Here is a 14,756-nt window from a genome sequence, read left to right as displayed (position 1 = left end):
CACTTACCAAAGGTAAATAAATTACTTTGTTCTTAAATGTTCTCTTCAAATGTGCTTGTGGCGAACAAATCTTTCGGGGCTGCACTATACTCTCCATATGAGGCAGTGGGCATTTATCAGAGAATAGAAGCTGAGTTTGGATGTTAGGAGTTGAGTTTTAGCTGACAAGTAAAATAAAAAAAAAAAAAAGTCATATTACTTTAATTTCTCCCAAAAGTGCACTACTTACTCCTGTGTTTCTCAGAGTTTACAATGTCTGAAGTGAGCCACTTCATAAGGAAGTCCTAATTCCATCAATTTCAACTACAATTGTTTTTAAATTTACCATTCCCTCCAAATATTTTGTCACCAAGCAGTATCTGAAATATGTTCAGACTCAAAATGGAAAATAACTGTGGTGTCTCCAACGTCACCACTTGGTAACTGTAGATAAATGTGGTCTGGTGAATGGTGACTAGTAAAATTATTCTTCCATCCCAAGGATATAATTACTTAAAAATGAAAAAAGAGATGAAAGCATCAACATGCATATATCTGAATACAGCTTTCAAAGTACTTGATAGGATTCAAAATCTGTGCTCCAGTTCAGCCGATATGGTAGAAGAGCTTTCCCCACTACAATTACAGTTAATTTGTGCATCTTTCTGAGTGTGGGGCTGGAGTCTTGTGTTTATCCATGCTCTAAGAATGCTACAATGAACAGCAGCACAGATTTCCTCACCTCAGCATATCAAATACTGATCTGCACAAGTCAGTCATAAACAGGTTGCAGTTGTGTTCATTCTGTTTCCCAGCTCTCCTGGGATTGTCAGCAAGCATAGATTATTAACTGAGATCTGCAAGAAAAATCTACTCTTTCTAACAACTGACTCAATCTCATACAAATAATTTTATTTGAGGGATGCAACTATCAAATGGTAGTAGGTTTTGGTAATGTTTATTACTGTGGTGGTGAGATGCTGGGAGTCTTCTACATGGCTTCTAGATCTCTGTCACTTTAGCACTGAGCAGAGCAGAGTCAGAAGCAGTAAGGATCTGGTCCTGTAATTCTTCCATCAGTATCAATCTGATCAGAAATAATAAATTCAAACAGTATGCTACATTCTCTTCTGAAATTAACCAATGCTCTTCTTTTGGCTTTAGTAGGGCCATGCCCCATTTGTAAGCAGTTAAGAATTAGCCTGTTACTCCTCTCCCAACCTTTCTGATGATTTTAACAATTTTTAAACATAGAAGTCTTGTTTCAGGTCTAGGTTGTTGGCTTATATGTTTAAATTGGAGGCATGTCAGTCCTCATGTAATCAATGCTTTGAAGAAGATCCATGAATGAGGTTAGGTAAAAATGCATTTTTTCCCCGCTACTATCTGGGTTTTCTCAGAACCTGGATAATTTTATCCCATTTGCATCAAACATGCAGGTAACTTTAGAATCCTGCATCTGTATTGTTTCTAGGGAAGCTAAATAAAATTACAGATGACAGTAATTGACATTACATGCTTTAATTAAATTTCCTCCTCTGTGAACCAAAACCTTTTAACCAAGTATTGCAGTGCTATTTCTGTATTATTTGTTACGTGGGTTAATGTGCTATGTGGCAGATACGGTATTTATCCATTTTCACAAATTAAGCTATCAGTGTCATGTTGCCTTTGAATTGTTTCCTGTATTGATGGCCAAAACCGCTTGAAAAAGACTTTAGTCCTCCCTGGCTTATAATTCTGTTTTTACAAAGCTGAAAATTGTGGGGTTGGAAATGAATCCTTAGGAACAGTTTGGGAAACTCCAGGCCCAAAGCATCTTACCAGTGTGCTGTTTGTTCCCTGTAGTAATTTCTGCTAAGGGACCCGGGAAGTGCACAGGCTTTTTGAATGATGGTTTTGTTGTTGTTAGATTACAGGAATTAGAAATTATGTCCTGCTTGAATTTATGTTTGTAGCAAGTGAAAATAGATTCCAGAGAGTATGGTTGTAAATTCCTCTACTCAGTCTTGAAGCTACATAGTTCAGACCTGCTATTGTCAACTCCTTGCCTTGTTGCCCCCTCTGATAAAACTGCTCTGCTTCAGATGATTTGCAACTTTCTTAAGAACTCTGCTGTAACTATGACTATTGGAACAGTTCACCTGGATGTGATCTTTTTGCTACTACTGTAGGTACAAAAACTCTTCTTGACCGTCCAAAAAAAAAAAAAAAAACAACCCAACCAAAAAAAGCCAGACAACTTTCCTTTATTATTTCTGTGAAATAGCTATTTTTTTTTCAATGAAGAAAGAGCTGCTTTATAAATAAGTATAAATAATAACTTACAAAATAAGGTGAATTGAGGATGCAGGTTGCTGTGGCTTCAGAATTACAAAATTTTCTTGACTTACAGTCATCTTCAGCATCCTTCCTGGTGTTTCAAGTGGAGCTTGTTTTTCCTCTAACTATACTTAGTCCTCAAATGAGGTTGCCATAATAAAGTATCTGGGACACTTATGGTTCTATTCAGTAATCAAGAAAAGGAAAGCCTGTTAAAGACCTTCCAGCTCAGTATTGTCCTGTAATTGAATGCTGTTATTCAGCAGTTCAGCAATTCGCTTCCCTAGTGCCAGAAAGCAATGGGACTCCAGGAGTCAGAACAGGGAGCCCCATTACTACTTGTGAATACAGCATGAAATAGGACTGTTGGCAGGGGAAAACAGCTTTCAGGAGTGACCCAGTAGCTGCAGACCGATGAGTACCAGAGTCCTTAGAACTGGCGAAGGATGTGGTTTTGAAACAGTGATGAGAGCTCTATGTCTTCTTCTGCAAGGAATAACATCTCATACAAAACCTGAGGGAGGATGTTCTGTAGAACAGCTGAATAACCCTAAACAATAAATACCTCTCAGTTCGCCATACTCGCCTTTTGGCACTGGTATTTTAAATTAAGTTCAATTGGAAACTAGAAAGGTAACCACTTTCCATCCCTCAGAAATGAGCCAGGGATGTGTCCCTTCCCTCATCCTGTTCCAAGTCGAAACAGACACTTAAACATTTTACAGCTTTTGAAGTTTTAGTCTGTAGAAAACTTCATGGCAATTCCTTTAGATTATCATTACTGTCCCTTTTTGGAAGGACACATAGCCCATAGAACTAGTTCATTTCTTAACAGTAGTTTATTGCTCTTTTTTGATGGGTCATAGTTCTTCTTCCCTCTGCTATTTAGCTGTTATATGCTTTTGCCTGTTTTAGAGTTTAATCTTCCTTCCATGTGACTTTTGCTAGTTATTTCAGTGAGGAAGTATTTATAGAGGAATGAATACTGCAGTCAGCACCTGACCTTGGTAATACTGTGTGCATCTTAATTCTGGCAGCTGGAATCAAGGATTCTGTAGTTCTTGTTGGCCAGCCTTTGTTTCATCAAAAAAAAAAAAAAAAAAAAAGGATATTGAGTAAATTTAACTTCCTATATTGCTATGTCTGTGCCTGGACCTTTCCTATGCTTTGAAGGGAACTGTACCTTTATTTAATCGTAAGGGGGAAAGGTACAAGTTACCTACAGCAGAAATGGGATGCAATTGATGAAAAAATGTACTTTAATACTTGCCATTTGTGCATTTTATTCAGTTATATGACTGGTAACAAAAACACACGGTCAAAACTGCATCTCAGTGTTCAGAATGCAACTTACCAAGCTGCAAAAAGCAGATTTAGTTTCTTTTGCAGATGGTCTATGAGTCTCATGTGGCGTCATATTAAATTATATAGGCAGTCAGTGACTTGTTCTGAAGCGATGCTCTGAGCTGAGAGTTGTGATGTGCTTGGACCATTCTGTAGGAAAACAGGCTCTAAAGCTAATACAGCTTCTCTGAAGAGCTGCATAAAGGGACTGGTGGAGCAGGGGCTTCAAACACCTTAAAGGCTGCAGTTTCCCTGTGATGCACTATGAGGGTGGCCCAGAGACCCTACGATGGGCTGTGGAGCATTTTGCCCTAAAGGTAGGAAACTAGACTAACTCATCCTGTTATTGTTCATCTTTGTTTCTGTTACGCTTCAGGAGTGTTGTTTTCTGACCTTGTATTTTTGCAATGGTAGCTACTTCTGAAATATTTTGAAGATAAGAATGGGGAGTTTATTTTTTTTCCTTGCCCTTGTCAGACTTAATTTCTTTCTGTGTTAAAAATGGAAAAAAATACAGTAGTTTATTAATTTTGAATGCCATTCCATGAAAATAATTCTGCAGTGTGAGTGAGATTAGAGCTATCTGTTTCATCCTAGTGGTATTTCATAGGAGTATGTGTTTCTGTGACTTCAGTTTGGTACAAATTCTGTCCTTAAGTAATACCGCATCCAGTGTGATCCTGGTGATTTTTATCAGCTCCACTTCCACTCAGGGAAAATTGCCATTTGTAGTCAAATCATTCTTGAAATAGCAATATGCAGTAAAAAAGTGTTAATATTCATGTTTATTAAAATGTAGCAGTACTAATCATTTTCTAGTAGAAATATTAACCTAAGCTCATTTATGATATCAACAACTTAACACTGCAGATAATTTCTGGGAAACTCTGAACGTGTTAGGGCTATGAAGTAAAGCACATTTCAGGTTTTTACTTGAATGACTGAATTGCAATTTTTCATCTGTTCATACAGGCACAGCTGCTATTGGTATGAATGTTTTGCTTGCTGAAATTGATCCATGGGTAATGGCAGCAACCCATGACATGCATTTAGCAGGCAGAGGTGTTTCCTTTGTCTGACAGCACTTGACAGGTGGTAGTAAGTGCCCCTCTGAACTTACTGCTTGAGATCTCGGAATCTCTTGGAAATGACAGTTACAATGCATGTGCACTTCAGAGCAGTGGGTTTACCCTTAAGGTGCTGGTGCTTACGTTGCTTGCAACTCGTTTCCTGATAAAAAATGTGTGAACCCTATAATCAGATGAACATCTCAGTAAGGTAATTTTTTTAGAGACAGGGCATTAGGACGTTGGAACAGCTTTTTCAGTTTTGTAAGGGAATGAACAAGATCAGGAATTCACAGGAGGGTAGCTGGCAGTGCCCATGAAGGGCACAGCACAGGGCTGGATGAAAATCATTACCACTGGTTATGTGAAAAGAAGGTTATTCTCTTTGCTATGATACAGGATTGGGAAACAAGAAGTACAGGTATTCCTGTGCATTCCATGTCTGGCAAAGTGTTACATTACGGACAGGTTTCCAAGGCTGTATTTTTAAGTGCCCAGCTTCCATTTTACAAGTCCAATTTGTGTCTCCAGAAGGGAAACATGGAAGTGTATCCCTTAATCCAAAAGTGCATCACTTTCTATGTGGCAGAAGGGGGATAATGCTATTTTCTTCTGTTGGTGGAATATTAAATTAATTAGTTCTGATTAAGGGATTTGAGAACTGAGACTGGAAAGAGTTGATTTATTCCTGTGCAAATTGAGAATGAACTCTGCTTTCCTAAGTCAAACATAGCTTCCAGTTTGTGCTTCCGAAGTCCTGTCTTACATCATAGTCTTACACTTTTGTTTAAATATGTTGTCAGAGAATACCACAGCCATACTATTGATCACACCACACTGTGATTTTTTGCCACCAGGGCTTGCCACAGGCCTTGTATATTCCTCTCGTTCCCTGAAATGACTCTTCATGCTGTAAGGCTGGGAGGGCTTCCACACATCAGATGTGCACACTCTTATGAAAAAAGGATGGGTAAAAATAATGTACTTTTTCTGTAATCTTTTCTGTAACACTCCAAGCCTGAAGTTTTTCTGCTGTTGAAGGCACATTAACCTCTGCATTGGGTCAAGAGGACCCTAAAGACTAGTTTGCTCTTCAATATGCTAGAAGACATCTCTGCCATTTTAGAGTTTCATTTTTCTGCCCTTCTCCAAATCCATCCCATTTTCTTTAAGAATGTAGCTTGGTTTTGTGATTCAGCCAAAGCCACAGCCTGTTTTTTTCCATGTTGAGGGCCTGCCTTTAGATCCCAATTCCCAAATTAGATCCTCATCCTGCTGTTGACAAGAAACTGAATTTCCTAGGACATGCTGCAGAGACTTTTAGAAGTGTGTTAGGAACAAATGTTAAACATATCAAGGAACTCAAAATCTTTAAAATGGAGTAGAACAAAAGAATTAAGATACTACAACTCAATTGTCATCTGCTGTACTGAATGTGAGAACCATAGTTAGATGCTTAGGATGCTACCTTCTGCATAAGGTAGCAAAGCGTAGACTGCAAGCTAATAGTTATGAGTAAGTAATACATCTGCGTATTTGTGTCCACTGCTATTTTAATTTCTTTGGGCCACTCTCACCTCATTTTCTTTGTGTTGGCCTCTTGTCAAGCCTTGGTGTCATCCTCACGTTTTATCTTGCTTGACTTGGATACCAAAGAAAGATTTTGAAGCATGAGAAACTCTCAGAAGATATGAAGGTGGTTGTTTTTTTTTACTTCTGGGATGTAGAAATACTTGCTTCCTTACTACAAATGTTTTGATCTTTTGTCACTGTCATTCCTTGAAGATGACCAGATGCTTATTAAAACACAAGTAGCTCCAGGAACTATAGTTTGAAAGTAGTGGCCATGTGCAATACATAAACCAATTCACATTCCCTGAAAGGAACTTTAACTTTCCAGTAAATGTAGTCATTTTTCTAATTCTTCCAAGAAGAAACAGAAGTAGTATTCCACATTATTGAGATGCAGTGGGTCTGGCACTTATTTTTTTCTACTTTAAAAACAAGGCTTATGTACACAAGAAAAGAGAGCAAGAAATTCAGGAAATCCTCAGCTTGCCATTAGTGTACCCTTGCATTCCTGAGAACTATTTTTGGGTGTTCTCTTAGGAATAACTAGAACTTGTTGAGCTGGGAAAGACTTCTTGGAACAGATCTTTGGTTTTGTCTTTTCTGCATGAGTGCCTCATGTTGATGTTGGAACAGCTACTATGAGCTGGTTGGTGATTCAGAGAATGAGGCAAGTCAGTCTTGTAAAATCAGCTTCTCCACACCACAGTATTTTGAAAAAACTCTTGTGGCAAGTTGGTGAGCATGTAGGGTGAACAACTGTCTCCGCTTGCTTTGGATTAGGACTGTACCAGCAGGTCTGTCTGACTCTCTTCTGGGTGTTAGTACCTGCAGATTTGTTGTAATGGGAGGAGTACTGAAATATCAGTGAGGAGGATACAAATCTGCTCCCTTCTGTCTCTGTATAGCCCCATGCAGTCCTTCTTTCAATATATCCATTCTGAGGTTTCTCAATAACTATGTTGATAAACTAAAATCTTAGCTGTCAAAAGATTTGTTTCAATAAAATATTTTGCATTTAGGGATACCATGTGCAGATCAGCTAACAACCTGTAGATGTTTTTTACACAGCATATCTGAGGCTGTTGAGAAATTTTCAGGCTAGATCAGATTCAGCAGCACTTTTTGATGACTTGGAATGGTGACAGTATTTCTCGTATGCACGATTTTTACTTCATTGCAAGGAAAATCAGTGTCACCTGAACTGCTGTCTCTGTTCCCAGCACTGTCTTTTGGAAGTTTTTTTTTTCAGTGATATTTTAAACACTCGCTCAGGGTGACAGGCTTTTCAAAACATCTGCAGATACTGCTTATGTGTTTTAAAGATGTGTTGAAGGAATGAATGGAATGACTGGCATGTGTTAGCTTGACACTGCACCACTTGTTACCTCTTAGAAATGACAGAACTCTGAAAGAACTTCATGCCAAATGAAAGGTGAGAGCATGTAAGGCTTAAGGAAGCTACTTTTGACATGGTGAAGAAAAAATCGTGCACGCTTTTTGAAAATACCGAGTTTGCTCCCTGTTTATTGCTGCTCTTTTCCTATTCAGACCAGAAATACATCAGTCTATGAAGGATTCTCTTTTTTACCCCTGATAATTGCAAGAAAGAAAGGAACAAGCCAGGCACAAAGGTACTTCAAGGAAGCTTTGGACTTTAAAGAAATTTTGAGGAAATGAGCATTTAATTTGTATTGCATATGTGAATATTAAATGGCAGCATTTCTCCCATTTATTTATGTATGTATGTATGTATGTATGTATGTATTTATTTATTTATTTAGTGAACAGCATTTTTCCCATTCTCTTTGTGTGTATGTTTGGTTTAATGGAGAAATGAGAAAAGAAAATAGATTCTTTATTGGAGACTGGATACTAATGCGGTAACGTTAAAGGCAGGCATATTGTTGTCAGCCAGTTTGCATATTTATTTATTTTTACAAATGGTTGGCTTGGAGTCAGCAGTTAATGGAATGAGAATGATGTTCCTGTGCAGATCATTTCCTGAGAAACATTTTCAATTACAAACATATCTCTGCGTTTCTTTCCTCATTTGTTATGTTGTGGAGAATAAATGGGGAGTAGCATTTACAGCTTAAGGTTTATGTTCTGAAGACAATTTTAACAATGATCCCCACATAAAAAGGCCCCTTTGTAGTTGCAGACATATGTTTATGATGTTTTGTGCTGTGAATATCAAATTTCTGGTGGACGCTGTGTCACACTCTGCAAACTTGTAAACATCTATAAATCCATTGGATCATTTTAGTACCATGTGTAATGCAGATTTATTGTCTTTTGTGTGGATTTCTTTTGTTTCAGAGTTAAAGCTGAGCTGCCAGAATCCATATTGGATGAATTATGTATTCAAGAAAATTAGGCAGTACCATTTTAGATTAATATTTTCTTTTCCCTTTGTGGACTTATAAGATGCACACACACACAAGCATTAGAAAATATTTTGGAGGGATGGCCCAGAAAGCAATTGTGTAAGTTTGCTTGACTAAATAGTGTAATTCTGTAAAAGCTTAAACTAGGACCTTTTGAAAACGTTTTGGGTTTTCTCTGTTCCTCTGACCATCTTGGATAATTTGGACCTCTTTTCACATTTGCCAAGACAAATTCAGAATTATTGCACTGGAATTGTATTGTGGTATAAAACTGGAGCATTTTATACCACAATAGTGGTATAAATAGGGGGAATAGGAATCCCACTGAGCCATTGAGCTGGTGTGAAGCAGTGTAAATCCACTACAGTGTGCATGGATACTGTCATTTACACTCGTCTGTGTTGCAGACTGTTGTCACTAGAAGTAAAGCCGCTCTTGTGCACAAGAGGGTACAAAGGCAAGCCATGAGTATTTATCAGAATCATCAAGGTCATGAGCATTTATCAGAAATTTGCACCCAGTAAAGAGAATATGAAACCAAAGCCGATTCATCTAAATTTGGCTCAGCTTGTCTTATACAAGAGTAATGAAGACCTTTCTTATTGAAAATCATCTGTAATTTCTGGCTACATACATAAACATATGTAGCATGTTTGAATGTGAGTGTACATGGAAAAATCCAGTGTTACTCTGGCTGTGTGATGTCAGCAACTAGCCTTCCAAATTGTACTTGTTCCAGGAAATAGTAGCTTAAGATAGAGACATGGCACACAAAGCTTCTGTCTACCGTAGTCATTTAAAATATCAGGTAGTTTGTCCTTTCACTTTCTAGAGAAAGTTGAAATGGAATCATGTGAATGTCAACAAATCTCAGCTTCCACAGGAAAAAAACCACAACAAACAAACCAAAGTATTTGCAAACTTTAAAATGGCAGAAAAGACCTTGAATTGAAGACATTTATGTTAAAGAAAGGCAGTTAAAGAACTGCAGAAATGTGTGTGCATGTATTTATGAAGGTGTCTGTGTATATATTTTGAAAGATTTGGGTTAGAAGCGTTGTGTCATTGTGCTCCTGCAACATTAGGGTTTGGTTCTCGCTAATTACAGATTTTCAGGACTGATCCATTAGCATTGTAGCACTTCAGTAATTTTAGTTTTATAAGTATGGAATCAATTATATGGAAAGACATGGCTGTGGCACTTGGACCATTCAACACTACATCTTGCTGTATTTATTTTATGATCCTTTGAATAGATATGCTAGAATATGTCTAAACCACAGAGACTGCGTTGGGTGATGTGGCATTTCTGAGCTCAGTTAAATAATAACATGTATTTTATTTAAATAAGAATAACATTAAGCCCTGAATACTAAACAGGGCAGCAAAAAGCCTTCAGTACACAAAATAAACAAGTAAAAAAAAAACAAATGAAACTGTCTAATAAATACAATGTGGAGCAACAGGCTGCATGCACTGGAGGAATTAAGCCAATTTAAACCGTATGGGCAGTACTCCACTTTCAGATGTGCTCAGCGTCCAGCGGTTTCCACGGCAGTTGATGCATGCATCAAAGGGCGAAATCTGGCTCAGAGCACCCGTGTGGATTTCATAGCATAGGTTTATGACCTTGTAATCCTAGAGCATCTAAATCAGTACGAACTCTGTCCAGCTTAAAGTAGCTGTTGATACGAGCTTGTGGGCTCCCCATCTCTGGGGCCAAATTTGGTGCTGGCATGATAGGAGGAAGTCTGTTAACAGCTGATAGCAGTGGAGTTCTGCTTGATTGCATCATAACAAATTTGCCTTGTGCAGCTGAATCAGAAGTATGAGAAGAAGTGTCCTTTGCGCTTATCCAGAATTAAAAGTTGGACTTCCACATTGCCAGTCCTCAGAGATTTGTCTGGCCTATGTGTAAGTATTGCTTTTAAGGAACCTGCTCTAAAAATACATTCAATCCCCAGTTTGCCTCAGCATGGTGACTTTAAAATAACCATGAAGGATTTTGCTCTGACATCCAAAAGGATAAAGACTCTGATCATGCCAATATAAGCATGGTGAGAACAAGCTCCATGGTAGCCGATGCACTGGCTGTATCTGAGCTGCAGCCGAGGGTGAGAACAGAAAGGTGCTCTTAGCTCTTAATTGCTGGGGTAGTCCAGTGGCCAAGCATGCCCAGTGTCAACCAGACAAGTCTGCAGATACCTTCCTTCAGAGAAACTGTCACAGGTCCCAGTGCACTGATCTCTGGCAAGTGGCAGCTGAAGCGATATAGATGAACTCCTGCAGCTATGTCCCCTCTTTCCTTCCTGGGTCTTTACACTGTAAGACTGAGTGGATTTCTTCCTGGTGATCTCAGTCATTCCTCAAAGTATTTCAAGAACTTAGATGATTTTCTTCCAATTTCAGCTGCTGCAAAGAGTTGTGCCAAACCTGTGTGCTTTGCTGTTACTAAAGTATTAAACTGCTGAGGTAAATTTAAGAAAGTTAATTAAAACAAATTAATGAAAAGCAGCTGAAAACTTGAGTTCTCTGCTGAAACTGTTATATGCAAATTCTTAACCTCAAATCATATTTTTGGACTGTTTTTGATGGAAATTCTTAGAAAGTGAGGGCATACTACGTCATCTATTTTCTCTATATACATGTGTTCTTACCTGCTCCTTTTTGTAGCATTATCAATCTAGTTAATCTTTTCAGTGTTGGAAAAGAGAAAAAAATGCCATTAGGCTCAAGGTTTCTCCATCACATTTTCTGCTTGGAAACAGGAGAGCAGGAGGAGTCTTTATTAGGGGACTTACACCAACCTTAGGCATGGGTTGTGCACTGCAGAGTGCAATGGCTGAGGAGGGTCTGTCCTTTCTGGCAAACTGGATTCATCTGGGATGTTTGGATCATCCAGAGGTATGTTGGGTAGGTTCTGCGCATGGCTTGGGCAGGTGTGAGAAATGTATGGATCTGGGTGAGCTGCCTGGGGGAACAAGACCACCACTGTGGTCTTGTGTATATCTGTGTAGAGAAAAGCAAGACTTAGCCTCTGCTGTACAATAAATATTAACACTTGTGATGTGTTCTAGGACACATCAATGTGTTAGCTTCTCATGCATATTATTATTTTATTTGTATTTTATGTTCCCTTTCCATGCAAAGACATGGCAGGCTTTGTTTGCTTTCTCTTCTTTTCAGAAACTCTGATAATATGATGAAGGTCATGTTATTAAAAGTAGAATGTAATAGTTGTGCACATTGAAGGGCAAATGTGGGAAGGTTCAGTGGGCCTTGTAAAGAATGCCTTGCAAAACATTCAACCTTGATAGTTCCACTCAGTCTCCCTGCAGAAGTGTCAGTGAGTTCTGTCAGTGAGTTCTGCTTTCTAGAGGAAGGAGTCAAAAGCTTTTTCTGCTGTCCTTCATTAGGAAAATGATCTGCTTCCTCCAGTGTGTTTTGCCCAAGCAAACCATCCAGTCTTTTGGGATAGGAGAGCTCAGTGGAACACATTTACTTGAATAGAATTTATTTATTATGTTCCCTCTTGGATTAATATGAGTAGAATGTTTTCTGCCTGTGAACCTTTGTGTTAAGTCCTCCATGAACTAAACATTTCAGAACAGAATGACCTCCCTGTGGAATTTTTCTATCCACTGACATTTTTATGATCTTAAGGATTTTGAACCAAAATAAATAAAAAAAAAAAACCAGAGGTTAATAAAACCAACAATGATTTTCTCTAAGGAGTAATAGCAGTTCAGAAAATTGCCATGAAGTTCAAACAATTCCTGAGATTACATGAGATTATTCATGCTAGACCAAATTCATCCTCACTGTAACTCCTCAGAACTCAGTGGAGTTACATGAGAGTTTAATTTGGTCCATTGCTCTCAGTTATCAGTTTTAGAGGATATACAACAGTTGAGGGAACTATTATTGTTAACATTATTTTATGACTCTTTGGAGCTGCTCAGTATTTGTATTTTACAGATAGACAAGCAGAGTTGAGTTTATGAAGTGAATTAGTGTTTTAGTATTGAACATGGTGGAATTTTTGAAGTTATTTTGTACCGTTAAAAGTAAGAAGCATTCTAACAGCCATTATTGCTATGAATCTTCCATAGATGCCTGAATGCAGTTATGCAGACTCTTGAAAGATACACAGTATTTCACCTAGCAGAGCACAAAACATTTCACAAAGCACAGAACATACTTGGAGAGCTTCAGGTACTGTTATCACACCAACTGACCGATTATCACAGTGTTCACGTGCAACTTAGCTGTACTTAGTGTATGCAGGAAGTTAATACAGAAAGGTAAAGCTGTTTTCCAAAACCTAACTTACAATCAGTCACAGGATCAGAAACAAAACACAAGATCTCTACTGATGCTTTCTGCTTTTCTGCAAACCTAAATTGTTTCTGTAATTTTCAAAATAAGCTGATGAAAGTTTCAGGTAGTAAACGTGAACTGTTAGCTGGTGAATCTGCATCTGCACGTAAACGATATATACATGTGTAGGATGGTTGCCCTAAGTTCTTTAAGTTAAACTCTTGACTAGAACAGCTGTGCTAACAACCAGTTCTATTAAATGAATGAAGTTGCTCTGAACTGTAGCAGGTACAGATCCCAAACAGTACAAAACTAGCAGCAGAACTGCTTTTATACTTCATCTCTGTCTCTCTCTGTTATGGTGTTCTCAGGGCATGTATTACAAGAGCAATTATTTTTGCAGCATTAGGGGACTTTGGCTGAGTAAGAACTTGCCTGTATTTCCTCACAGCTGTGGGCATCTCCAAACTATGGGGCCTGGGATTACTTAGCCATTCTCGTGTCCAAGTTCTTTATTAACCTGTATGTGGACTCCTCACTACGGTGCTGCTTTTGAGGTTTCGTTGTCTTACATCTGTGTCCTGTTGCTGTAGTTTCTGCTAAAGTAAGGCTAAGAGCACAAGCTAGAAGCATCCCACAGTCTGCTCTAGATGGTCTCTGACCTGAACAATAAAGGTGGCCATGTGCTGCTGCATCTTCAGTCCTAGATAGTCTTACCAGTCTGGAAGCTCCAGTGTGGATATATAGCCATACCCAGTTCTTCTCAGGTAACTAAATCTGAAGCATCTCTAAGACGAGCTAAATGCTGAGAGCAATAGTAATTTCCCTCAAATAAAATGTCTCATTAGTGTTCAAACATCAGGATCATTAAAATGCAAGTGAGGCTTTTAAAACTTGAGGATGATGGGCTTTATCCTGCAGAAGATTTGAGGAAATTGCATTGATTCTAGTGGCATTATCTATGAAAAACCTACCTATACAAGCAAAGGTTTGTTGGCTGGGCCTTTCACTTTTGCTAGCTGTATTTTATTGCTGTAATTACACCTAGTGGCTTACCTAATAGAGTCATGTTCTTATGAAGAAATTAAGACAATTAATACTACTTTTAGCAAGGGTGACATAGTAAGTAAAATTGGATCGAAATTTGACCGAGCTCTTCTTTTTTATTTCCTAGTATCTGAATTACAGGAAGAAGGAATAAATGCCATTAACTTACCTCTCAGTCCAATTCCATTCGAACTAGACCCTGAGGACACTATGCTAGGTAATTCACAACAATTTTACATCTCAACATAAAAGCTTGATGTAAAATAAAGTGTCACGCCTGTAATAGTTTCTAATATCTTTCTTTTAAACCTTCCAGAGGAAAATGAAGTCCGAACAATGGTTGATCCAAATTCAAGAAATGACCCAAAATTACAAGAACTAATGAAGGTAATGAAAACCTTGTAAACACTTTCAAGAAAGTGAACTATTTTTTAATGCTATCTCTGCCTCTTAAATTTGAACACTTCAAAGCACTGGTTAGATATCAGTTAAATGAAAGCACGTGGTTTGTACACCCTAGTGAAATGGGTAGGTCAATTGTTTGTCTAGAGATGGCACACAGAGTCTTGGCACACAGAGATTTAAGAATTTGTATTCAAATTCCGAGTCCAGAATTTTAGTCCCATCCCACCACCCATTTTAATATGCTACTGACTTTCCTAATAGTCTTTGTGATTCTTGGGTTAAAATTTTAGCAGGAAGTTTCATCTGAATTGAC

At 38.2% G+C, this 14,756-nt stretch overlaps 1 protein-coding gene across 1 annotated transcript in view; it reads left to right on the top strand.

The window, feature by feature from the left end:
• Nucleotides 1–14,756, top strand: part of PARVA (parvin alpha) — a 56,058-nt gene that overhangs the window by 24,230 nt on the left and 17,072 nt on the right. The window contains exons 2-3 of the mRNA XM_054390482.1: nucleotides 14,166–14,255; nucleotides 14,355–14,425. Coding sequence (XP_054246457.1) covers nucleotides 14,166–14,255; nucleotides 14,355–14,425 — 161 coding nt within the window. The remainder of the gene's footprint in view (nucleotides 1–14,165; nucleotides 14,256–14,354; nucleotides 14,426–14,756) is intronic.

Source organism: Indicator indicator, chromosome 21 (genome assembly GCF_027791375.1).
Source record: "Indicator indicator isolate 239-I01 chromosome 21, UM_Iind_1.1, whole genome shotgun sequence".
Lineage (NCBI taxonomy): Eukaryota > Metazoa > Chordata > Aves > Piciformes > Indicatoridae > Indicator > Indicator indicator.
The sequence above is the reverse complement of the archived record's forward strand: the minus strand, read 5'-3'. Positions and strand labels throughout refer to the sequence as shown.